Raw genomic sequence first — 23,920 nt, 5'->3', positions numbered from 1 at the left:
AGAGTTCCGCGATTCGATATTGCTTTATATTCCTTGACTCGTGCAAAAATAAGCTAGGTTCGAATGTCGACCCTTCGGGTGCAAAGCATCACGCGGATGAGATATCTGCTTTCGTCAGAGGGACTTTCCCCGACTCCCTCCTAGCTCTAGCTTCTTTGAGCATCAAGCCAAATACCGTCATACATTGTTCTACCCAGTGTTTGACGACTGTCTAGAAGTAGGTATGCTACAGCTAATAGAGGAGATAATGTGGAAAAAGAAACATTCGTTTAATAGCTAAGTAAAGTGCTATGTATGCTTTTAAGCTCCAATGTATCCAATATTCACCAACGGAATATCACGCTCCATGTAAATGCATATTAAACATGAAATTGAGGGAATGAACCAAGTGTCAAAGAAGAAAGAAATAGGAAAGGAAAGGAAATATCTAAAAGTGAATCAAGCCTGCTCACTCTTCTTGGACTTGAACAGACCCTTGACACGGTCAACGATCAAGCCAGCACCACCAAAGATGTAGCCGAGACCGAACCCCCAACCTCTCACACGAACAGTGTAAATAAAGAAGTAAACCAAAGCCCAGTTAATGATGACAAAGGCGAGGAAAATACCAAAGCAGCGCCACTTGTCACCGTCATGGACGTTGAGGTTGGTCATATACTCCGCACCATCCTTGTAGGGACAGTACTGGCAATCGGAAGTCGCATCGGGGTTGACAAGGTATCCAACCTTAGCAAGCTGGCTCACAAAGTCACCAGCATAAGCCTGACAGCTCTGACCAGGAGGAGGGTTGAAGTGTGTGGCTTCTTGAGAGGCACAGTCGATCTTAACATCGGGCAGAACGGCCGAGAGGACACCGCGCATCCACCAGGTCGTTGGGTTAACGTAGTACATCCAGTACTTCCAGAAGACGGGATAGTTGGCATACGGACGGACGATACCGTTGAACAAGTTGACCATGACAAAGAAGAAGGGAAGGACATTGGAGATGACTGTGAAGGAGGGAGCGAAGGCGCAAATCCATTGGCCCCATGATGCCTGGAAGAGGAAGAAGAGCATTGACATGAGGAAGACGTAGCCTGCCGTCGAGGAGTCTGTTGGGAAACCGACGGGGTAGTACCATAACAGCCAGTAGATCAGACCTGAGATGATGGCTGCGGGGATTTCACAGACGACGTTCGCAGTGCAGAATGCGACCCAGCCGTAGATTCTGGACGGGTACTCTCTCGCTTCCCAAAGGGCACGGTTGATGTAGAACTTGGGCACGATGGAGTTCAGGACAATTGGTGGGATAAGGATGATCAGGAACACGGAGAACATGCGGTCCTGCATAGAGGCCACTGTGTTGGGGAGCATCCAGAAGGTGAATCCGTTGAAGATACCGATGATGACACTAACGAAGAGCTTGCCGTAGTAGTAGGATGGATCGCGCCAGTAGTTCAGGAAGAGACGCTTTGTAAGTTGGATTGTTTGCGTGAAGGTAGTCGCGGCGAACTCGTTCTGGGTTCCGTTTGACTGTTCGATGGGAAGTTTGCTACGCTCTGTACGGATGCGTTCGATTTCGGCCAGCATCTCTTGGTTCTGGTCTGAGCTGCGCCATTCTTCGTTCCAGTCAACATGTTTACCGTTGCGTTGCGTTCCCTTTGCGGCGGTTTCGAGAATGAACTCGGCGACGTTCTTGGAAGGTGGGCAGTGGAAGCCGCGGTCGCCGAAGTACTTGATCACTGCTGCACCTTCCTGTCCAACGGGACCAAAATAGAAGGTGTTACCACCGGGGTTAAGGGCGAGGATCATGTCGAATTGTTGGATGAGCATGGAGGAGGGCTGGTGGATAGTACAGACGATAGCCTGACCGGCCTGGGAAAGCTTCTTGAGAAAACGGACAATGGAAAAGGCAGCCTGACTGTCGAGACCACTAGTAGGCTCATCAAGGAAGAGAAGAAGACTGGGCTTGGCAGCAAGTTCCACACCGATAGTGACACGCTTCTTCTGCTCGACATTGAGAGAACCAATAATGGCATCCTGGATATCCTCAAGTTCCAAAAGGTTGATGATACGGTCGACGTACTCGATCTTCTCCGTGCGGGAAGTTTCACGGGGCTGGCGGAGAATAGCAGAGAACTCGAAAGCCTCACGGATGGTGGAGGTCTGGTCGTGAAGATCCATCTGCTCACAGAAACCAGTACCACGCTGGAAGTCAGGTCCAAGGTTGTGCCCATCGACGAGCATGTCTCCAGTAACGACACCCATCTTCTGACGCTGGGCGAGTGTATTAAGCAGAGTAGTCTTTCCGGCACCAGAGGCACCCATCAAAGCAATCATGACACCAGGCTTAGCGTAACCGTTGACACCGTTGAGAAGCTTACGAGTTCCATTGCCGTAGGGGACGGTGTATTCCACGTTCTCCCAGGTGAAGCAGCGCTCACTCTCGGACAAACGGTTGAAAGCGGCATCCTCACCAGAAGAGCCCTTGCCCTGAGCGAGAGTGGCGTTGTCACCGGCGTTGGCGACCTTCTCCTCGTCGTTGCCATTAGGCTGAGCAGTAATGTTCTTAGCACGCTTGGACTTCTTGAATACCAGAGCACCGCCACCACCGCCACCGAACGAGAGAAACTCAGCAGCCCAGACAGTAACTAGGATATAGAGAACAGTAAACGCAATTATGACACCAAAGTTGCGCCACATGTGGTGACGAGTGAACTGGAAGTTGGTAGTCAAGTACTGAGATCCATCAACGGAAGTTCTACCAAGAGTTGACCCAGTCAAAGCACAACCCTGGTACTCCGGGCTCACATTAGGGCCCTGAGGGACCAACTGAGACGGGGCACACTGCATAGTGCGACCAGTGAACTCGTTCGTCAAGACGGACTCGTAACTGTACGAAAGCGGGTTGACATAGAACAACCAACCGAACCAGATCGAATCGGAAATCAAATTCTGCTTCGGGATCACATAGCCGACATAGATAATCAGCAAGTTCAACCCAATACCAGCAAAGCGAACGGCGTCATCAATAGTTGGCGACAACGCGGCGAACATGCGGTAAAGCGAAGTGATACAGATGGTAGTCGTATACACAAACAGGAAATAGATGAAGAACTTGGACACATCAACATCAAGACCAGTCATGAAGTAAACGATGATGGTAAATGGCACGACCATGCAGAAAATTGCAGGGAAATCGACAACCACACGGGCAATGGAGACAGCAGACGGACGGTAGAAAGCATAATCCTTGTGACGGGCAACGATACCACGACCAGAGACAGCAGGCATCAGCTCAGTCAACTGCAACCAACCCAGGAATAGAATCGAGAAGAAGAGAGCACCACCACGCGAGAATGCACCGCTGGTATCCATAGATTCTCCGTAGAATAGGGACGAGACAATGAGACCGTTGGAGATGATGATGAAGTACTTAGTGTAGAGAGAAGTCTTGTCACCCCACAACAACCAGAACTCACGCTGCACACAGGCCATGACCTGGCGCACGAGAGAAACGGTGTATGGCGATTTCTTGGAGACTGTCTTGCTCTTCGATTGAGCAACAGTTGACTGGAAACGACGGGTATCCTCCTGCTGGGTATCCTGGAGACGTTGCTCATAGCTGGAGACATCGTCCTCGATATACTTGTGGGAGGTGCTGTTCTTGAAGATGCTCTCGAGCTCCTCGGCGGTCTTGGGGGTGGATGCCTCAAGGCCAGGTTGGAATTGGCGGGCGTTGGGGTCGCACAGGGAAGTCAGGAAGTCGGCGGTGGTGGACTGGTCGGGGCAGTGGAATCCGAGGTTGACAAAATACTGGCGGGCTTCGTTGGCGGGACCTTGGTAAAGCATGCGGCCGGCGTCGATAACCATCACCTTATCCATAAGCTCGTAGATGCTCTCTCCAGCTTGGTAGAGGGTGACAAAGGTAGTACGCTTGCTGACGTCCGTCATGATACGGAGAGACTTGGCGTAGTCCAGAGCAGTGCTGGCATCCAGACCACGGGTTGAGTTATCCCAGCAGACGACAGACGACTTAGTGGCCAGGGTCTCAGCGATACTGACACGCTTGCGCTCACCACCTGAGACACCGCGTACATACTCGTTACCAACAAGCGTGTTCTTAGTGTGGCTGATACCGAACATCTTCAACAAGGCATCAATGATAACAGGAATACTCTCACGGTCATGCTTGCGAGTCTTGTTGATAAGAGAGAACTTCAGAGTCTGCCAGACAGTGAGAGAAGGGAAGTGCTGATCATCCTCAGGATTATAGTTGACCTCGCCACGGAAGTGCTTGTTCTGATCCTCAGCCGAGAGACCTCCATAGCTTACCTCGCCTTCAACACCAGCAAAGGCAGCCCGGTCATTGGCAATGGCCTTGAGGAAAGTGGTACAACCCGCACCAGGACGGCCCAGCACGAGCATCATCTCACCCTCTCGCACGGCACCGCTGAAATCATGAATCAAATCACGCACAGGGGGCTTCTTGCCAAATTGCAACTGCGGCACGAATCGGCAAACGAGGTTATACAGATCCGGACCGAAAGTTCCCACCACGGCGTGGGGGAGAGTGCGCACGAACGACGCACCAGTCTGGACACCCTTGACAGTAAGGTTCTTGAAGACGACGCCGACCTTCTTGGCGGGTTCGCCAGCGGTGGTCCGGCGTTCTAGATGACCGCCAATGAGGAACTCACCCAGATCGAAGTCCTCGGTCTCAGCTTCAGATTCCTCCTCTTTGCCCTTCTCTTCGTCGCGACGACTAGTGCGTGACTTCAAACGGCGGGCACTCTTGGTAGTTGACCGGGTGCGGTGCAGACTGAGACGGGTCAGTTCCCGGCGCATTTCTTCCAGGTCTTCCATTGCGCCGCGGCGCGAGACGGGCTCGCCCTTTTCCTGTTCACCCCAGCGGCCATCTTCACTGGCGAGGGATGAGCTCAGGGAGGAGGAGGTCGATGTCAACTTGATGGGTTCCGCAGTTTGGTTGATGACCTGTTCAGTGGTGGCAGACTGTTCGGGCTCTTCGGCGGTTGCGGCGTGGTTTTGTCCGTCGGAAGTGGGGTGATGAGCAACGGTTTGATAGTTCTGTCCATTCAAACTAGATTGTTGAAAGGAGGAAGTAGTATAGGTTCTGGACTCGGACGAGGAGTGGTCCTGGTGAGAATCCATGGCACGGAAATCGGCGTCCATGTCGCCTTGGGCTCTACTCAGGCAATCAATGGTAGATTAATGATATTAGGAATGCTGATTAGGGTATATACAGCGGAAACAAGGAAGGAAATAAGGAAAGAGTGGAGAGTGAGCGACAAGCAGTTCAGAAAAAGTTCATGGACGTGCAAGGATTGTTATATAAGGGCCATTGGCAATCGCCATTAACTCCGAGATCGATTTGTAAGACACCCAAAAAGGACAAAGAAGACAGACATGTGGGCATTGGAACGGTGAAATTGTCGAATCAGGGATGAGATATAGGCAGTTGATACATTCTGAGCTATAGTGGAGTGCATGAGTCAGTGTTATTCACTTGCCGTCATCGAAGAGTTTTCGCCGGAGTTAGACGAAATACCGGAATTTACCCGATTAGGGGGCTAGTGGGGCATTTAAATGCAGATGCTGACTTATGATTGGCTTATCCTCTCTCATCCGGCGGAATATTCATTCCTATCTTATCGTGCTGACCGCCAAGAGATGCAAACATCGGCTTTTATATTCCGCTAACATCTAATCACCTCATGAACTCCTTGATTGGTAATTATTGATTGGAAATCGACCTAATATTAGTTAGATTGCTGTTGTTTCTCCCTATTTTGGTACTAATATCAATCTTGAAGAACGGTACCGGGCAGTCATGCATAACCCCTAAATGGTGATTCATGACACCCAAATATAAGTCCGTGCCTCCTGAATAAGTCCACCCATAGAATCAGGCCGCCACCGACGAAGCCTGACTCGAGCCATACGTCCACTCAATGAATCCTGCAGTTCGGCGACTTTTAAGATCTGACCGATCCACATCGGCCAAAACAATTCCGAAACTATCTTTATAACTCTTAATTGGTAAATTTGTAATCGGCTATACAACCACCCAAACTCAATGGATTCGGCCCTCGCACTAGTGCACTGTATAGCGGCCCATGCCGACACCCGACAATGACTTGCGCACCCGAGAAATCGGCAGGTTCCACCGGCACTAGACGTCGGGTAGCACTTATGTATGCTTATACGGCTTAGCTATTCATTAGCTCTGAATCATGGACTTTAGCCTGGGATTATGACTGGATCCGACCAGTTTGGGTTCCCTTTTTTTTTTTTTTTTTTCAGATGCCGAACTGTTCTGGAACTACTCCAATTTTTTTGTGCTGACTGCAGCTCGTTTGGAAGCCACGTTTTGGATCTCTCACATGTCCGTTACTCTACTTCCGATATGTAACTTATATCCGATTCCTATATACATGTGCATGTAGGGTGAACAGTGAGTCACACCGTCTATATCGTGCATAACGTAATCCACCTCCGAGTCGTCCACCCCGCGTCATTATTACTTTATTATCTTTATTTTTATTTTCTTCCAACCACAACGAGAATTCAATGAAATTGAAGTTATTCAGACTTCTCTGGGCATCTATTTCTCTTACTCCAAGCTTTTTACAGAGACTGTATCGCTGTGGGAGCCTCTCATTAGTCGGATTAGCGATCGGGATGCCCGGTCGGCATGATCAGATCTCGCTTCTTCGACCTTTCTCTATATATCAAAACCCGACAACATTACATATTTCTCAGCGAGGTGTGGTGGTGGCTTGTTCTGATGTCTCATATGCGATATCCCTGTTACAGGATTTAGTATTGTACACTTCTAACGTGTACACTTCTAACTTGTTTGGATTAAAGCCTAGGTGAAAATTATGGCTTGCGCTTGGCAGCGGCTTGGGCGATGCGCTTCTGGATCTCTTCCTTGGAGAGGATCTTAACTGCCTTGTTTGAGAAGACGTAGCTGAGACCGGACCAGACAGTGGTTCCTGCGACCAAGTACCTTATTTTGGTTAGTAAAGAAAAAAAGAAGATATGCTGGAAAATGCGACAACATGGAGAGACCAAAAAGAGAGAAAATAAAAACATGCAACAGTGAGGATTCGCTAGTGGTCACCCACCTAACTACTAACTCACCGGCGTGTGGCTTAAGTACGGCTGAGCGGACGGGAAGCCCTGTTCTCCACACCCTGTGGTCGCATGTACTCAAGAACGCCTCGTTGTTGCTTAAGTCGGCCGTGGGGGCCTTGTCTTCCACAATAAAGTGCATGGATAATAGGAAGTGGATCAAAAAAAAGTAGAAAGATTACTTACTGGAATCCAGTCATAGCCTCGCTCAAATGCCAAGCACTAACAAAAGCCTCAGGCACGACAGGCAGTGCGATCGCACTACCAACCAGGACGAGCTGCAGAGCAGTGTTGATCTTCGATATCTCGGTAGGCTTCACCTCAGCTGAAGGGAGCGAAAAATCCCAATATCGGGCCATGGTCTTGGGCTCAGGGAGTGAGATCCAGCGGTAGTAGATGGCGGACATAGCCAGACCAACATCGCGACCGAGAATAATGACGGCCAACCAAACTATGTAACAGTCAACATACAAAATCAATGCCAACCACAATACGAGACTTACCAGGGAGAGACCCATTAACAGCTAAACACGCGACTCCAATCGTCATCAGCAGCTTATCGGCCATTGGATCGATGATAGTTCCAACCACAGTTTGGAGGTTATACCGCCGCGCGATATAGCCATCGACAAGATCGGTGATACCTGCGTATGCGAACAGGGATAACGCAGCTGTGTGGTAGTTGTGTACCAGGAGATACCCTACCACGGGTGCAGCTAGCAGACGGGAGAAGGTGAGAATGTTAGGGACGGTGTAGATGTTCTCGTGTGAGCTGGCAAGAGGAATTCTCGCGAGAAGTGGTTTCTTCTTGGGAGTCTCAGATCTGCCTCGGATTAGTCAAGGTTCACAATAGTCCCAGGTGACTGTTGGTCGCCGTGACATGAAGTACGCTGGCACCTACGTTTCAGGGGTTTTGTTTTCTTCGGGAGATTTTGACCCGGACCATCTTTGCTGCGTGAAGAACGATGGTGGGATGAGAGTGGTAGTCCGGGGACAACCCAAGCTCTTGAGACCGCTGGAGATAGTCAGGATTGTACATTGCATGAGAGCTGGATGAATCATACCCAGTTGGCAATTGTCCCAATGTGGAAGGCCGGGTTGTGGTCATGCAACGGAGTCCACTTCGCTGAAGAGCTTCTGCCCGAAACACATTTGATCTAGTGGAAATCCGTGTATTCTGCAACAAATTTTGAGATGACTGCCGACTCGCCCGAATGGGCAGCTGTGCTGCAGACGAGGCGATCATGGTGACACAAATGAAAAGAAGAGACTGGCAGATGAAGATTCGGCACGCCAGGTAGAGAATGAAGCCGGTAGCCTCAAAGTATCACAGTTGCCTTGGTCAAGGTTTTGCACATGTACAGTTGTTTTCTGACTGTGCAATACGACTTTGTGATCCGGTGACGCAGGGGAAGCACAAGAAATGTCTGCTTGAAGTGAGGGTCCCCAGAGATCCCACGGTGCAGAATCAAAGAGAGAAATACGCCAAATCAAACAAGCTGATTGCGCAAGAGTCGCAAGAAACACCAGAATATGCTATACTACAGGGAACAATCTGAGGGTTGTTAGCTGGATAGGTCGGAAATCGGAGTCACGCATCCCAATCGGGGGCACATACACGCGTAATAAAACAGAGGAAAAGACCTTTCAAGAGATCCAATCAACCAGAACCACCGATCTTTAGATCATTGCCTGACGTTGATGAACTTTGGAGATCGCGAGGCGTTGAGTTCTGCCCGGCGGAATAGTTAATCCGACCGTGATATCTTCCCCAGTCTCCGCCCAAGGATCGACATCCATTCAACTACAAACGTGAAAATACAGAGATGTGGCTAATATTTAACTTGAATTGGTTTGAAGATGACAATATCATTCCACAGAATAACTAAGGGAGCCGCGTCACAGTGACCAGTATGACTAGTGCTCACCTGACGCCTATCCAACACCTGACACTCCAGGTGATGGAAAATATCATCGCCAAGAGATGGTAAAAAAGAAAACTGATCTCCTTATAGTCTATTCAAATCATATATAGGTCCAGATAGTAAATTCTAACTTACATGCCCGATACTAAACGGTGCAGCTCAAAGGCCGATGAACAGCGAACAAAAACGCTCAACAGGAACAAGCGGTTTTGTTACACTACGGCCGCCATCACAACATGGCGTATACACCAACACCAGCCCAAAATGGGTTGTCAAATTCCCGATCTCTCAGCCCCATCTTAGACGTTCCCAAGGAGAAAAAGCCACCCGATCCCAACAAGGCAAATCCACGCCTCCTCATCAACCGTGCTTGTATTTACGAGCGCCGCCTCCCTGGCGATGCATATATTACTGCGCACGTGGAGCGCCTCCAACATGGGCATTATTCCAGCGCCTCTGTTTCCGACAAGGATGCTGAACATGTTGATTTTCTCGCTATTGGGTTTGTTTTTCATTCGCCGCATACTCTGTCTCATCGCTTCAAATCTGCCTCGATTAAGGTGGCTGTTCGTGGTGCGCAGGAGATGTCTCGGCCGCCTCTTTATCCGCATGGATATCCGCCTGGTAACCCAAGGTTTCTTATGCATGCACCACGTTTGATCTACGGTACTGTCTCGCCAGAGACGATGGAATGGACCTTCAGTCTGGCAGGGTCACTGGGGATTTCAGAAATGCCAGTGAGCGCGAGTGTGATTCCTTCGGGAAGCTTCAACAGCAGGTACAGGCGGTACGAGATGATGCGCATCCAAGGGTCGGCGCGTACCCTGAAGAGTCAACAAGGGCCTAGCTTGGACGTTGAGGCCGGCGAGATTGTTTGGTCAATGGAGGAGAACAACTTGCAGAAATCGGGTCTGCCGCGGGAGTTTACCTTCGTCATGTTGATTCAAAAGCCAACGGTTGATAGCCGGCTTGCTTTGTCTATCGAGGTCGAGCCTGTTATCGATGTCTGGTTTGGAAGTTATCCGAGTTGGATGTTGGGAATGTCTGCGTATAAACCTGCATCCAGAAGGGGTGTCGACTTTCGACAGGAGGTTGGTCAGCGGTTTGAGCCTGTGGACCCAGTCCGTGGATTCAACTTTGCTGCCCTAGAGAGTCAGTTCGATGATTACATCGCTATGCCTGGGAGGAACTTCAGTCGTCAGGTATGTTCGCATCCCCACCATCCGACCAGCTAGCACAGTGCTTGTATGCGACCATTGAAGGGGCTAACATCCTCTTTTGTCATTTTGCAGATGCAAATCCCAATTGACCCCGGATTCCCAGACGGCAGACATCCGCAACCTTATCCCGGTCGATATGGCTCCATCAACCCATACCAACAACAACTTCAAAACCAAACCAACAATCTTTCACTCCAGAACAACGGCCTCTCTTTGCAAAATAACCTCCTTCAAACAACCCTTCAACACCTGTGGAACAACACCCAAAGTCATCAACATCGCCAGGACCAGGACCAAAACCAAACACAACCCCAATATAAACCTCCACCCCGAGCATCGACACCAACTGTCATAGCCGCAGCACCAAATATGACAGGTCTCCCAACGGCAGAAACAGCAACGAATACTCTCAATATCAGGCTATTACTAGATCGCCCGGCATCACCACATCATCAATATCCAAGCAAGCTACAGGATGAACATGAACGGCAAGCCACGGAGCCCCCTTTCATCACCCCTTGCACACCGAGCAGAAGGTTCTGCGCAGCCTCAGACTGAACCCCAGTCGGGGAACTTTCCCACTCCAAGCTCCACAAGTAAAAATAAGTCAAAAATTACCGACGACTTTCTAGCCAGTGAAGAGATAAATTCTGGGGTGGAAACAATGAGCGACTTTGGTCTTTTCTTGTCTTCGCCTGAAAAGGAAAAAGAGATTCTATGTTCTCGAGAGCCAAGAACAGGAATTACACTGCAGGAAAGTCGCGATGAAGAAGAGAGAGAGCAGCAAGCGAAGTCTCTATCACAATCGCAACTGCCGACTCGGGCTGGGGGGCAAAGTCAATCCCGAACCCAAACAGTCGATCGGGTCCCTTTTTGGACATCCGACCGAGCACTCCAGACTGTTCGCAGGAATACGAGGACAAATGTTGGCAGCAGGTCCATAGAGGGCGGTGGTGGAAACCGCCCCGGTAATACTGTCAGGTACAGTGATCATCGGATTACGAGGATGGCAAACTCGCCATTATCGGCTTCATTGCTTGCTGCTTTGGCTGAGAAGTGAGTATAGATCCTAGCTTTTTGTTTTTCTTTCATTCTGTTGTAGCGATATATGTTTGGCGTTACTGGCTCAGTGTATGTGTGTGGGGAGTACATGTTTGTTCCCCACAGAAGGTAATCGTCTGTTATCTGAGAACCCTTTTCGTTTAGTCCACTGCGGCTCACACATTTCTGTTGCTTTGTTATGTTCTATCTTCATGTTGATTTTTCTTTGACTTTCTTGTTTTAGATACCCAATTTTAGCCAATTTATGTTTATTTTTGGCCTCTCCTCATTGATACTGTGACTGTCGTAGCAGTACTATTTGTTTCAAGCGCAATTTTCACAACCAGTAATAAATGATGTTCAACAGATTCCGAAAGGGCTATTCGATCTTTGTTGTTGACCTGAAACATGAGTACGATGTCACTGCAGACTTCTAAAATAAATATCACTACCCAAGTCGCCACACATACCAAATACCGAACGATTCTGATGGAGAGAAGACATCCAAGGAACCTGGTAGATATTGCGAGTCTAAGTTTATCCGATCAGTCTAATTCTAATAATTCAAATATCTTGATTTCACCGTCTAGTCAATGTTTGGATATTACATCCATGACGACCCTTTTTTATTAGTTAGCCAAGACATCTAGCTAGAAGGGAATTGTTGTACCAAGCCTTGAGTACCCAGCAAACATACAATTAGCGGAGAATACCTGCGTGGTATGGAGACCACACAAGGTAATTCCATGACGAGCGGTAACTGGCATTTAGCCGGTTGAGCTCTCTTTGGAAGGTCTGCACAAGAGATCTTCTGAGGCCCATTGTGCCAGTCTCGATGAATCTTAAGAAATTGCCCTTTGATGTCACAAAAGCCAATTATCAACGTCACGTAACAAGTTTAGTACCATATAAAGTGCTCTTGGTTACCTTTGGTTTGATGGGGCCCGCTCAATGATGGCTAAAGCTGTGGCGGCGGGTCAAGACGACACATCTAATCGACTCTTTCAATCATAATATAGTAGAAGAGAGGGGGATGTTATCAACCAACTTCAAAAAGACGATGTCCAATGTAGAATTTCTTGTATCAAAGATGTGTTTATACACATTGAAATCAATGTCCGAATTGGCCTGAGAGATAAAACTCAGCCTCTAATCGATGCTTCGTTCTAATATGGCGCCGAAGACTATCTTCCCTTCTTCCTTTTGCAAAATATTTGCATCCCTGATAAGGACAATAGGTCTTGCCGCCACCATCAACCTGATGGATTGATTGCTTGTGTCGTGTGAGGTCTCTCAGGGTTGCAAAGCGCTTGGTGCATGCGTTCATGGGACATTTAATCGGACGCGTATGTATTTTCATGTGTTTGCTTTTGAAACACTCCAAATTAGCATTATAAACGTGATGAGGTATTTGCAAGAAAGTTCAAAACATACTTGAGCCGTCCAGGGAGTTGAAATCTCTTTTCGCAGTGTTTGCAGTATAGCAAAGAGACGTTGGCTGCGGCAGAAGATAAAGGATGCTGTTCGGCCGTTGATGAGCTAACAACCTCGGAAACAACATGTTCTTTGTCTGATTGGTTATCTTGAAAATATTTTTGGGGTTGTTGTAAGTTGGCTTGCTGCTGATGTTGCTCTCTATCATAGGGTGTATCACCATGATACCAGGGTAGGGATGTGGAAAAGGAAAACGCAAGAGGACCAGTGGTGTCCGACGCGTGTAGCCACGTTGGATCGACAAGTCCAGATTTCAAAAGAAGTTGTTGTTGTTGTTCAAGAAAATAGGACTGTCGGTCGGTGACTTTTGGTTGGGTCGCTGGTATGAGTTCGCCTCGGAAGAAAGTGGAACAGGTAGCTTCACTTTATTACCCCGGTCTTCAGAACGAACAACCACGAAAATGAAGGAGAGAACCAGAAAGCAGAATTCAAAGGAGTGGCAGTGGCAGCGGTTGGAGTAAAGAGTGATGACAGGACCGCTGCCCCTGAGAAAGAGAAAAAAAAAGAGAAGAATCTGAAATGGCATAATCAGCTTTTTAAGCTCTTCGGGCGAAAGATAACCCACCAGTCTTTAGTATGTATCTAGTTACCTTCCAAGGCTGCGAGTATCCGGTGATCTCGAGCCAGCAGAGGGACCGTGCCAGGATGGCCTCAAAATGCAGTGTTCTGATTGGCGGGAATTAGCCATGTCGCAAATCGAGCTGCGATATCATCATCAGCGTACAGATTTTGGGATGACGGATACCTAAATCTCGGCATTCACGAAGTCGATCAGAAGGGGGCCTCAAAATGGAGAACGGTGATTGCACGATCGGGCCACGAACTGCCACACCCATTAGCAAGATTCTGGAAAAGAGCGCATTTGCTCGTCATTCTATGCGTAGGCTGCTGCAAGGTCTTCCAAATCCAAGCTCTATTGATTAAAGATGACTTGGTGCTTACATGGATGAAATCGACTTGGAATGAATATAAAGGGAGTCATGCCTCAAGAGCATAAGGGGTTCTTCATCAATCATAGACCGCTGTAACGACTAGGGAACTAATCTCTATAGCAATGTCTTCTATTTTCTGTTGCCTTTCTCCCTCGCCCTATCGACCGGCTTACCTCACGCATGAGGCCAAGTTTGAACCGTTCATTGCCTGGGCCAAAGGATCGGAATCATCCCTCTCCGCCATTTCAGCTTCATTCTTCCAAAATCCGGATAATCTGCCACCTTATGCGATTCAATTTGTTCGGCAAGTCAATTTTGGTGCTATCGAAGCCAAAAGATATTTCATCCCTCACCCCGAAGCAACTAGGGGTCGGATAGACTTCGTGGAGGTTACTGAGCAAGATCTAATCACTGGGAATTTCCAAAAGCTCAACTCGTATGTTTCTAAAATATCTAGATTTCTTTACAGGCACAGGAAACTCATCAAACATAGGTACAAGAACTTCAAGTGTACAACACACAACAAGTTTTTCGAAGTCAATTTGTATCAAAAGGACCCAGTCAATCGGCACCATTGGCGATTGAATATTGCTCGGCCAGCTAGTGATATTGATCTTTAGATCACCTCATAATGAAGGAAGTGGACTTTGGAAATATATATATTAGCTAATTCCAAACGGTGACAATATTTTAAACCCGTGTGATATTTGGAGCCCTAGCGTATGTTTGAAACAAACAGACCTGCCCATTCACAACTGTTTACCCACTCCCTTGTTTGGGGTCCCCCTTCCAAATCATATATATCACTTGCTCTCTATATAGCAGCACCATTGTATGGCCTATGCATTTGATTGTCCCATCAAAAAGAGCCTGGCATCAACACTGTGCCCATTTGCCCTGGTAAACTGGCTGCAGCTTATTGCGCCACAATGGAGCCTGCTGCTCGACCACCCGATCAGCATTACCATTCTCGTCTAGAGTTCATGACCTGTTTGGGTCTACAGGCAAGAAAACGAGATCATAAAGATACAACATGGATTGTATTGGAAAGCTATAAGCTATAAGAGCTATAATTGTATAATAAGAAGATAGGAGGAAAACGAACTAAGCGATGAAAGTCATGTAACACTCGAGAGCAATTAGAACATTAAGGATAGGTATCGTTGTGGGTTTTTCAGTGAGAGGGTGAACGCTCAAAAGACGCGATCGCGTCTTCGGTGCCGACGGCGTCGTTCGTGATTAATACCTGAGCTTTTTGCAAGCCTCTAGGAAGGCCCGTCTGCTCTTCACCACCCCTTCGTCATGGGCGACTTGATTTCCCATCCAAGCCCTGTAGATGAACCGAAACCAGGCCTTTTTCTTGGAGGCCATAGCCTCCACATGGCCCTGGATCACCTCCCAGGACGCGGATGACTGCACCAGCGCAACTGAAAGGTACTGGACGGGTTTAGCGAAAAACAAGCGGATCCCAATTGGAGTTGTACAGATTTCCCGCTTCAGAAGCAATCTCCATGTTTGTGAGTACAACTCTCGGTTGTTGGACTCATTCGTAACTTGTGGCCAGAGAACCTCCATGCCGAAGATTGAGGGGAACTTCAGCCCTGCCTGCTCCCTTAAAAAGTCTGCTTCGTACATTGCCCCTAGCCTGTACGACGTGGTTTCCGTCAGGCCATCTACCTTTTTTTTCGGGTAGGTACCACCCTTGAGAACTGTTTGGAGACAATTGTGCAGACCAATATTCGGAGCGGCTTCATTCAGACCTGGCTTTGCGGCAAAGTACTCTTCTGCGAGATACTTCAGGCGTTTGAGGCGCCGGCCGCCAGTCTTCGCCGGCCCCGGACCACCGGTCGAGGAGGGGGGGGGGGGGGACCTGTCGTAGAGACAGCCATTTGTCCTTGTATGACGTAAGGGGCAGACCGAGACGAGGCTGGTAACTTGTCTCCCACTCGTCGTTTTCCGCAGAGAAATAGATTTCCTGGGAATTACCGAGTGTTCCCATCCCCTTCAGGCAGTCATACACTGACTTCGAAAATTCAATGTAGGTGGGATGCCTTGTGGTCTCCTCGGTTAACTCCTCAGCGTCTATCAGACAGCGTAGAACGGCGGAGGCGGCTAAGCTACCGCTGGCACGCCCAACACTTCCGCTGACAGCCCACGACAATGATACAGACTCGTTGCTCGCTGCTGTTATAGCTGTGGTGTTCAGCAGGTGTTGGTTGATATCTGGACGGACGAGCCAGCCACCGGAGTAGCACGACGTAGTGAAGATGGTGGTGTGAGACATTGGTTCCAGTACATGGCGGAGGTCTTCCATATGCATGGTAGAGCCTCCGACCTCTATCCCATGGGCTGAGGTGCCGTGTCCAAAGATCAGCAGGACTAGATGCTCTTCCCAGCGAGCCGCTTCGGCCGCTTGCTCTTTGAGTGTGCTGAGGTATCTCTCAAGGAGGTCCTTTCGTGGCACAAGACGTAGATTTCCAGCCCCTAAGATGACAAGAAGTCTTTCGCCATCTAGTACTGCCCGACGGTCACCTTCTGAGTTACCATGAAGGTATTCATGGTATTTTGTGACGAGGGCCGACGGGTCTTCGCACGTCAACCATATTTGGTTAGGTGCTAATGATACTCGCAAGGTTAGCAGAGATCGAACAAAACAACAGGACGAGGAAACACATACGTCGTGGAAATTGTGGCGATAAGAGATAGTGAAACAGATAGAAGTCTGACGCAAACCACCCGTCCTCAGTAGGACTAGCGAGGTTGTCTGTGTCTGTAATGCCCAGGAGGGCTAATATGCGATGCCGGGGGGGAAGGTCGGGGGGGCAGTGTGTCAGGAACTCGAGCCCAGCAAGATCTTGCTTGGTCCCGCTCCGGCGTCCCATAGTGAAGAATTTGGGGAAATCATCTGGACGGATCGTGGTAGATGGGCCGGCGGTGGCCATTTTATCAACTGTAGTAGATGAGGGAAACGAATTCGTAGATAAGTGTTGCACTTGCACTCTTCATATATGTCATATAGTAGAATACTGTTACTCTGCGGGCTAAGCCTGTTTAGGTTTAACCCGGCACTCCATTATCAATCCAATCCCGATCCCGTCCACCCAAGGGAGATGATCAGTGTCTTCGCGCAAAAGAGCGAGTAACATATACGTAATATAGGCGTATTTATGAAATAATGAATCTTCTAGGGGAAGCTAGACACTTCACCGCGTGACAATTAAACGCCATAATCTCTGGGATATACGAGAGTACACTGGCATACGAGATCTCCACATTCTGTAAGAAACATCGGGATTAGTTGGCGTCTTGGTAACGCTTGTGTCTGTGAAAAAACTCTGTTTCGTACTCGAGGCGTCAAACGAGAAATGGGATTTGGTGATCTAGAATGCTTTGAATATATCGGTGTTGCGGGTGCGTATTAATCGGACGATCCACTAAAGCGTGCGAATCTCAAAGAGGCAGGACGCGTCGATATTGTGCTTTCTAACGATGGGGCGCTAAGAGCCAGCGAGAGTAGAACTCTATTCTAGGGCATTGTCAAAGGCGTGTCTGATAATAGAGAAGCGGATATGTTTATGGCCAGCGGAGAGATTTGGATGATCAAGGGAGTTGGCTCGATTAGCTGCGAACTGATCGATGATATCGCGAGAGTGTTTGAAGTGTGGGTTGAGACTGTAGATTTTGTGTACAGAGGCTGTAGTTGGGAAACTATACCAACCAACAAGCTTTGAGGCTGAATTCTCGATGGCGGCGATGAGATCAGGAGCATAGTTGATATTGCCAACTAGTTTGGTGCGGCGAGTTGAAGCTATAATAGTATATAACGTAAGACGATACAAGGAGGGTGATTCTAGTAGGTTGAATAGTAGGTTTTAAAAACGGCACTGGTGTTGGTAGTAAGGATGCCGTTTTTGAAAAAAGAAAGCTGGACGGTGTTAGCGATGATTCATAAAAAGCCTCAAATTCTAACGGACGTCAAAAAGGTAGGCTGAGGGATATCAAAGGTGGGTGGGTAGAAAATAGCCTTAAATTGTGACGGACGTCAAAAAGGTAGGCCGAGGGATAGAAAGTCACAGGAGAAGAGATAGATTGAGGGGATGCAAGTCAAAATAGGATACAGGGGAATAAAAGACGCCGAGTAATGCAAACAACATCGCCGTCGTAGCTATCTCATCTAAAGAGTCCCTACCTTTCCCCATACATTCAGCATGCGCGTTTCTTACTGGGTCCACATACTACCTTACACTTTGACAGCCCATAATTGGCTTTCAGAAGGTAGCAAGCCTTCAAGTTCACTGTAAAAATGAGTCTTGTCATGGATTATGTCCCCAGGATGTGATGTTATATGTATGGGAAATCAGAATGTACAGTTTGATTTTCGTACCGCGGCGACTAAACCCATGATTTATGGCTAGCGTGGTAGACTCGGCATCTTGTAAACAGGAGTACGACTTCAAGTCCAGAGGAAGGCCGACATAATGCCAATAATCTAGCCTCTCGCTTTTTCGCGCGAAGTACGATGAAAACACACAATGCGTATATGCCATCCCCATTGCACAAAACTATGAGAAACGTAAGGAGAAAGTAACAAAAAGAGAAAAAACATACAACAGTAAGGATTCGCTAGTGGTCACCCACCTAACTACTAACTTACCGGCGTGTGGCTTAAGTACGGCTGAGCGGACGGGAAGCCCTGTTCTCCACACCCTATGGTCGTATGTACTTAAAGCTTTATTAATGGGGAACATATAGACCACCGAAAAGCAGTGGCCACTTTATCGTTGCGCGAGGGTGACAAGGGTGAGTGCGCAATAAATAGGCGAAGAAGCCGGGTAAGAGCGCGTTATTCTTATCCCCCGTCGCTCTATCACCACACAGACCCTCTTACCCTAGTCATTTCCCGGCTTTCATTCAACATCATCAGATCGGCATCCCGATAAGCCGCATTCCTGACTTACTAGTCACACCGACTTTGCGCAACCGGTGCAGGCGACATGGCGACCGCAATTTCCAAACCGACCTCTCATATCGCGGAATGGAGGAACAGACGCATTAGACCTGATCTCGACATTGTGGCGCGAGTCCAGGCACAAGTACACGGTTTTTGGCGGCTGCATAGCCTGTGATCTGTACTTTTTAATTTTTTTTTTTTAGTCTATAGATAAGACGCAACATTGTCGTTGCCGCCATGTTGTAGACACACAAGATTCAACGCCCGTGTTGCGCTGTCGAAAGTGGCGTAGCGGAGGTTCCTCTTTGGGCTGCATAGTTCACGGTGTTGCAATGCAGGACGTGAACTTATGTGCTCGGGAGTTCGTCCACGTTCGCGACTAAATGCCAGTTTACGGATTGAGATACATAGAAATAGTAGTTCAGAGCTCGGTATATCCCGCGGTATACCGCTTTCGCCGAAGCACTGAGACACAGGACCTACGAGGTGGAGCTCACAAGGCTGAGTAAGCTAGGTAAGGTGACTATTTTTGTATAATTCGGACGTAGGTACACAACTAGCCTCTACGAACTAGCAGGATCGCTAAACTCGATTTAGCATATCGATATAACCCTCTCAAAATTAGATTATGTTGTACTAGTCTATACGCTCTCGCTTCATCTCGACACAAGCTTTCAAGAAGAAGAGATTTCAACAGAACAATGACACATCTTTTTCCCGATTCTTCTTATTTCGAAATCCGATTGTATACACGCTTCAGGCACGATAGTGTCTGATGGACATGACCTAGATGATGAAGAGCGCGAAAGCAGCACCGAGTAGAGCCATGGTTCCCCTGGAAGCGCTCAACTGAGACGACGCAGCACCAGTCGAGGGCAGTGGGGAGGCGGATGCACTGGTGGATGAACTGTCGGAAGACGTGGAAGACGTGGTCGTGGAAGAAGATGTAGAAGAGGTAGTTGTGGAGCCTGTGATGAGACAAGGTGTATTAGTATAATCGCCTTGTAACATTGTGTGGAGTTGCATCATGCCTGAGGAAGACAAAGGACTAGTTGACGACGTGGCTGCCGAAGTTGCCGAGGATGTAAGGGTGGAGGTGACCGATGTAGAAGTGGCCGTACTGGATGTCGCGGAAGAAGAAGTGGAGGTGAAGGAGGTGGTGAAAAAAGACGTGGAAGAAGAGGTGGAAGAAGAGGTGGAAGAAGAGGAGGCTGTGGTACCATCATCCGAAGCGCCCTTCTCGACAGTAAAGATGTCACTGACGGCGAGCTGGCCAGCAGAATCAATTATCTGGATCTCGTAGTCATCTCTAAGCCATGATAGAATGGTATTAGTGTTGTTCTTTTTTGTTCACTCTATCTTCTACATACCCGTTGGAAATGCTTGGGTTAGGCTGGGTCGTGTATTCGCCGTCGGAGGTCTTGACGTTATCCGCCAATTTGGTCTGGAAGGAGCCATCCTGACTTCGAAGGATGATGCTGATTACTGAAGGATCGCTAGAATCACTGGTGAATTTGATAGTTTTGGCAGTGGAAAAATCCCACAACGTGTCTGATGAAGGATTGGTGACAGTGATTGCAAAAGCCGATGGGAGGAGGCTCAGGGCGGTGATGGTGAATGAGTAACGCATTTTGATTGAATGGAATTATGGAAATAACGGAGTGTGCCGAGGAGAATGTCCCACTATTAGTCGGGAAAAGACAATATATATTTATTCGATCTACTGGGAACTAGACTGTTGAAAGATCTAAATACAGAATCCAGTAACTTTCTGCTGAAACTGAGCGCATTGAGAATACGAGATAGCCCAAGCCTTGCACAGAAGCAGAATATGATCTCTAACATGAGCTGAGCCTCTTGTGGAGAGACTGAAAAAACCAGGGTCCATTCTGGTGTCCACGTAGGGTAACAACGAACAGGCACTGCTAGGACTATCTCTGTATCAGCGACCCGCCCTGTTCTGTTGGGTCCATCAAAGTGAGCATTGCAGCTTAACTGTCCAATCAAGCTTTCAAAACACATTATGACCTGTGGTCCTTTCTAATAAAATATTAAACTTCTAACTAATGGCCACAAGCATGTCAGCGCTAGGTTAGCGTTGAGAAGTGCAGACAATACGAAGTATACCGACGGGGCTCGGAAATCGAGGTTATCATAATAAAAAATCTATTGTCGTTATTATGTATTGTTACTTACAGCTGTGAATGAATACCGGTCATAACTGGTAACATTCACCACATGAGCTAGGTCTGTATGCGGTCTTACTGGTTGTGCCCAACAGTCTAAAGCGACTGTCGGAATTTTGCTCCAAGCACAGAGTCTCTAGTGGCTAAACATATATCTTTTTCTCCGTTATATTTCAAGAGATGTAATATGAAAGCAATAGAACTAAATGTACGGAGTATCTCGTCTATAGTAGAACCACTGCAGAAACCATCGAACAGAACGTCAACCAACAAACTCAAAACTAATGCGAAGTACAGGATATGATCAACACAGAAGGAATAGCGGTCTAGCGAATGAGACGTAAATGTAGGACGTGGTCAATGCAGCCGTTACTATCAGTGTCCTCTTCTCCCACGACAACCCGAATAAAGGAATTCCAGCGCCAGTGGAAGTGTTTGGACTTGCTGATGAGGCTGTAGATGTTTGGGTATGATTTCCACAAATATTAGTGCTTCGGTTCAGGCTTTCAGTAGGATAGTAGACCCGAGGCCCTCCATCCGAGCTGAGGTCCACATAGATATTTCCACTTGAATCAGTCACGAATGTTTTGCAAGAAAATATCTCGGTCACATTTTGTCCGGATGAAAATCCTGTGCCGTCGGAGCCAAGCGTGATTTGGGTGGTGGCTTTTGTGGCTGGCTTGGCGCCCAGGTTGGACACAACGCTCACAACCTGGTTGCCGGTTAATCCCTTGCGCATGGCCAAGATGTTTGTTGATTTGTAGATTGGCAATGAGAGGTACGATAGATAGTCGCTCCCTGTCTTCGGGACGACCATGGACTTTTCTCCGTCGCCGCTCGCATATGATCGAATGCGATTCAGCGACTGGACCAGCAAAGGTAAGGAGGTCGAGTTCATCGAGTATTTGGTAAGCCATAGGGCCTCCCGGTTGACAGGGTTGAACCCACCTGACAGGTGCTGTTCTTCCCCGTAGTAGACTGTATTGTTTCCATTAGTGTCTTTGGCTTTCGTTTCCATTTGTGAGGGGGCAACGTACGGATGGGGATACCATCAGTGAGCATGCTGATTGTGAGAATGTTGCGAGCCAGCTAATTAGGAGTGAAAAAGTCAACACGTGCTGACAAAAAACTCGATGCACTTGACTTACCGATATGTCTGATGTATACGAGCCAAAGCGAGAGACATCCTGATTCGATGTGAAAATTCCCAAGGAGAATACGTCCTTGCAATATGTCTTGATGTAGTCGATAGACTGTGCAACTTTGTTCAGGTCTCCATTGGTCGTGCTGAAGGCCTCTAAGAGGACATAATACCTTAACAGTGTCAACAAGCCCTCTGTTCATTTCGATGAGCTACTCACAACGGATAATTTAAAAGTCCGCTTAGACTGGGCTGTAGAGAACAATAACCGGATGCGTCTCTTGTGGCTCCTTCGCCCATAGTGAAAACGCCCGCTGACTTGCTGAAATTGGAGAAGAAGACGGGGGGAATGTTCAAGACACTGTCGATTCGCAAGCCATCAACTACAAAGGATGATTGTCATTAAATCAGTTGGAGAGATAGAAAACGTGTAGACATACTTGAGTAGTTCGAAACCAACTGCGAAACCCAGGTGCCTAGAATCTGCTGAACTTCCTGATCCTCGTTTCGCAGATCTGGAAGCGATATGGTGTTGTCTCCCATCCAGCACTAATGAAGGCTTAGCAATGCTCTCATAACACGCGATGAAAGACTTACATCCAGAACGCAAGTTTCATTTATTGGGTCCTCAGAAAGTAGCTTGTAGTCGTGAAAATATTTCTGATCATTGAATGGATTGAACGTGCTGTAATTGATAGTGGAGGCCTTTCCAGCCCAGGCCATGTCACCAACAACAATGTCCAGCATCAGGTACTATTTTATCATGTCAGTTTGGTGACTAGACATCGCAGCTGGCTACTCACCATGCCACGCGCGTGCAACGCTTCAGATAACGCTTGGAGGTCATCGGAAGTGCCAAAATGCGAGTTGACGGAATACAGGTCGTTTGGCCAATACCCGTGGTATGCTATCATCCATCAATCTTTAGTTCTCTGTATCTGTCGACAGCCAAGGTCGCCATACCTGAGAGATCCGCCGTGCGAGTTGACTCCTGGCTTTGCACTGGAGAGATCCAAACTGCATCGAACCCGAGTTCCTGAATATAATCCAGCTTATTTATGATGCCCTGGAAGCTCCCACCACAATACTCTCCCAGTCCTGCATCACAAGAAGCTGTGGTTGAGTTATCGGATCGAGCGAAGCGATCAGTGACCACTTGGTAGACCGACCGACCGAGCCATTGGTCTCGGGAAGCCGCATGTACTGTCCCAATGGCAGCAACCACCAAAATCTTCCACCACATTGTTGGTGGCGTTTGCATGACAGAGGGAAACAGAATCAAATGGCAGATAGAGTCAAAGACAATGAAAAGGTTACTTGAATTAATTGACAATGTCATATATGCTGAATGAAAAAGAGTTACGACGAGCTACAGATGTGTATCGTACCGTATGTGTAATACAGACATTAATGATCTGTCATGTATTCTGTCGGCCCGATCGGCCTGCCTCGAACCATTCATCTCCCGATGGCTTGCAACGGCAGACAGACCCTGGTGGGTTCCCGAGTGACTCGTCCTGGGGGGTCCACTAGCCTAATTGACGATCATTGTCAATGTCACTTTGATTTGCTGGCCTCGGAGTGGAAGAGCCGCATGGTTGATTACAATCTGGCCCGATTCCTTAGACAGTCGCAGCAATACTGGCGAGATAATTGACTGTTCCATGACCCGATTCTTTGATCCGGCCCACATGGGGATCCGAATATGACAGCCGGGCTTGGTTCCATGTGGGTCGGGAAAGCATCAGTGGGGTCAGATAAGGAGAAGTTCGGCCTTCCCGCGGACTCTTTGATCCCTTGACCTTTCATGGGGTTGAAAGCAAAGCATTGGCAGCTTCAGCCAAGCCTAGTCAAGCAAAAAGTGCATCAATTGCCGACTATCAATTACGCCTT

At 48.1% G+C, this 23,920-nt stretch overlaps 7 protein-coding genes across 7 annotated transcripts; 2 read left to right on the top strand and 5 right to left on the bottom strand.

Moving 5' to 3' along the window:
• Nucleotides 1-438: 438 nt before the first annotated feature.
• atrF (ABC drug exporter AtrF) lies at nt 439-5,172 on the bottom strand (the record flags this gene model as incomplete). Its single annotated transcript, XM_058465139.1, has 1 exon — nt 439-5,172. One exon carries the CDS (start codon nt 5,170-5,172, stop codon nt 439-441), a length of 4,734 nt encoding a protein of 1,577 aa, XP_058318992.1.
• Nucleotides 5,173-6,882: 1,710 nt separating this feature from the next.
• On the bottom strand, nt 6,883-8,383 carry N7508_007073 (cardiolipin synthase; the record flags this gene model as incomplete). The annotated part of the gene is made up of 5 exons (XM_058465138.1): nt 6,883-7,012; nt 7,324-7,588; nt 7,641-7,960; nt 8,039-8,152; nt 8,202-8,383. The coding sequence occupies 5 exons, from the start codon at nt 8,381-8,383 to the stop codon at nt 6,883-6,885; spliced, it is 1,011 nt and encodes a 336-aa protein (XP_058318991.1).
• A 915-nt stretch (nt 8,384-9,298) lies between these two features.
• On the top strand, nt 9,299-10,840 carry N7508_007072 (uncharacterized protein; the record flags this gene model as incomplete). Its single annotated transcript, XM_058465137.1, has 2 exons — nt 9,299-10,264; nt 10,325-10,840. The coding sequence occupies 2 exons, from the start codon at nt 9,299-9,301 to the stop codon at nt 10,838-10,840; spliced, it is 1,482 nt and encodes a 493-aa protein (XP_058318990.1).
• A 3,031-nt stretch (nt 10,841-13,871) lies between these two features.
• On the top strand, nt 13,872-14,369 carry N7508_007071 (uncharacterized protein; the record flags this gene model as incomplete). Its single annotated transcript, XM_058465136.1, has 2 exons — nt 13,872-14,185; nt 14,219-14,369. The coding sequence occupies 2 exons, from the start codon at nt 13,872-13,874 to the stop codon at nt 14,367-14,369; spliced, it is 465 nt and encodes a 154-aa protein (XP_058318989.1).
• A 619-nt stretch (nt 14,370-14,988) lies between these two features.
• N7508_007070 (uncharacterized protein) lies at nt 14,989-16,691 on the bottom strand (the record flags this gene model as incomplete). Its single annotated transcript, XM_058465135.1, has 3 exons — nt 14,989-15,643; nt 15,696-16,365; nt 16,427-16,691. 3 exons carry the CDS (start codon nt 16,689-16,691, stop codon nt 14,989-14,991), a joined length of 1,590 nt encoding a protein of 529 aa, XP_058318988.1.
• A 2,795-nt stretch (nt 16,692-19,486) lies between these two features.
• N7508_007069 (GPI anchored serine-threonine rich family protein) lies at nt 19,487-20,330 on the bottom strand (the record flags this gene model as incomplete). The annotated part of the gene is made up of 2 exons (XM_058465134.1): nt 19,487-20,009; nt 20,071-20,330. The coding sequence occupies 2 exons, from the start codon at nt 20,328-20,330 to the stop codon at nt 19,487-19,489; spliced, it is 783 nt and encodes a 260-aa protein (XP_058318987.1).
• Nucleotides 20,331-21,190: 860 nt separating this feature from the next.
• N7508_007068 (alpha-amylase) lies at nt 21,191-23,288 on the bottom strand (the record flags this gene model as incomplete). The annotated part of the gene is made up of 8 exons (XM_058465133.1): nt 21,191-21,864; nt 21,924-21,975; nt 22,035-22,200; nt 22,248-22,410; nt 22,468-22,576; nt 22,625-22,780; nt 22,831-22,934; nt 22,991-23,288. The coding sequence occupies 8 exons, from the start codon at nt 23,286-23,288 to the stop codon at nt 21,191-21,193; spliced, it is 1,722 nt and encodes a 573-aa protein (XP_058318986.1).
• Between the last annotated feature and the right edge of the window lie 632 nt (nt 23,289-23,920).

This window comes from Penicillium antarcticum (genome assembly GCF_028974205.1).
Source record: "Penicillium antarcticum strain IBT 31339 chromosome Unknown utg000006l_segment0_segment0, whole genome shotgun sequence".
Classification (NCBI taxonomy): domain Eukaryota; kingdom Fungi; phylum Ascomycota; class Eurotiomycetes; order Eurotiales; family Aspergillaceae; genus Penicillium; species Penicillium antarcticum.
Note: the sequence above shows the minus strand (reverse complement) of the source record. Positions and strands in the feature narration are given on the sequence as shown.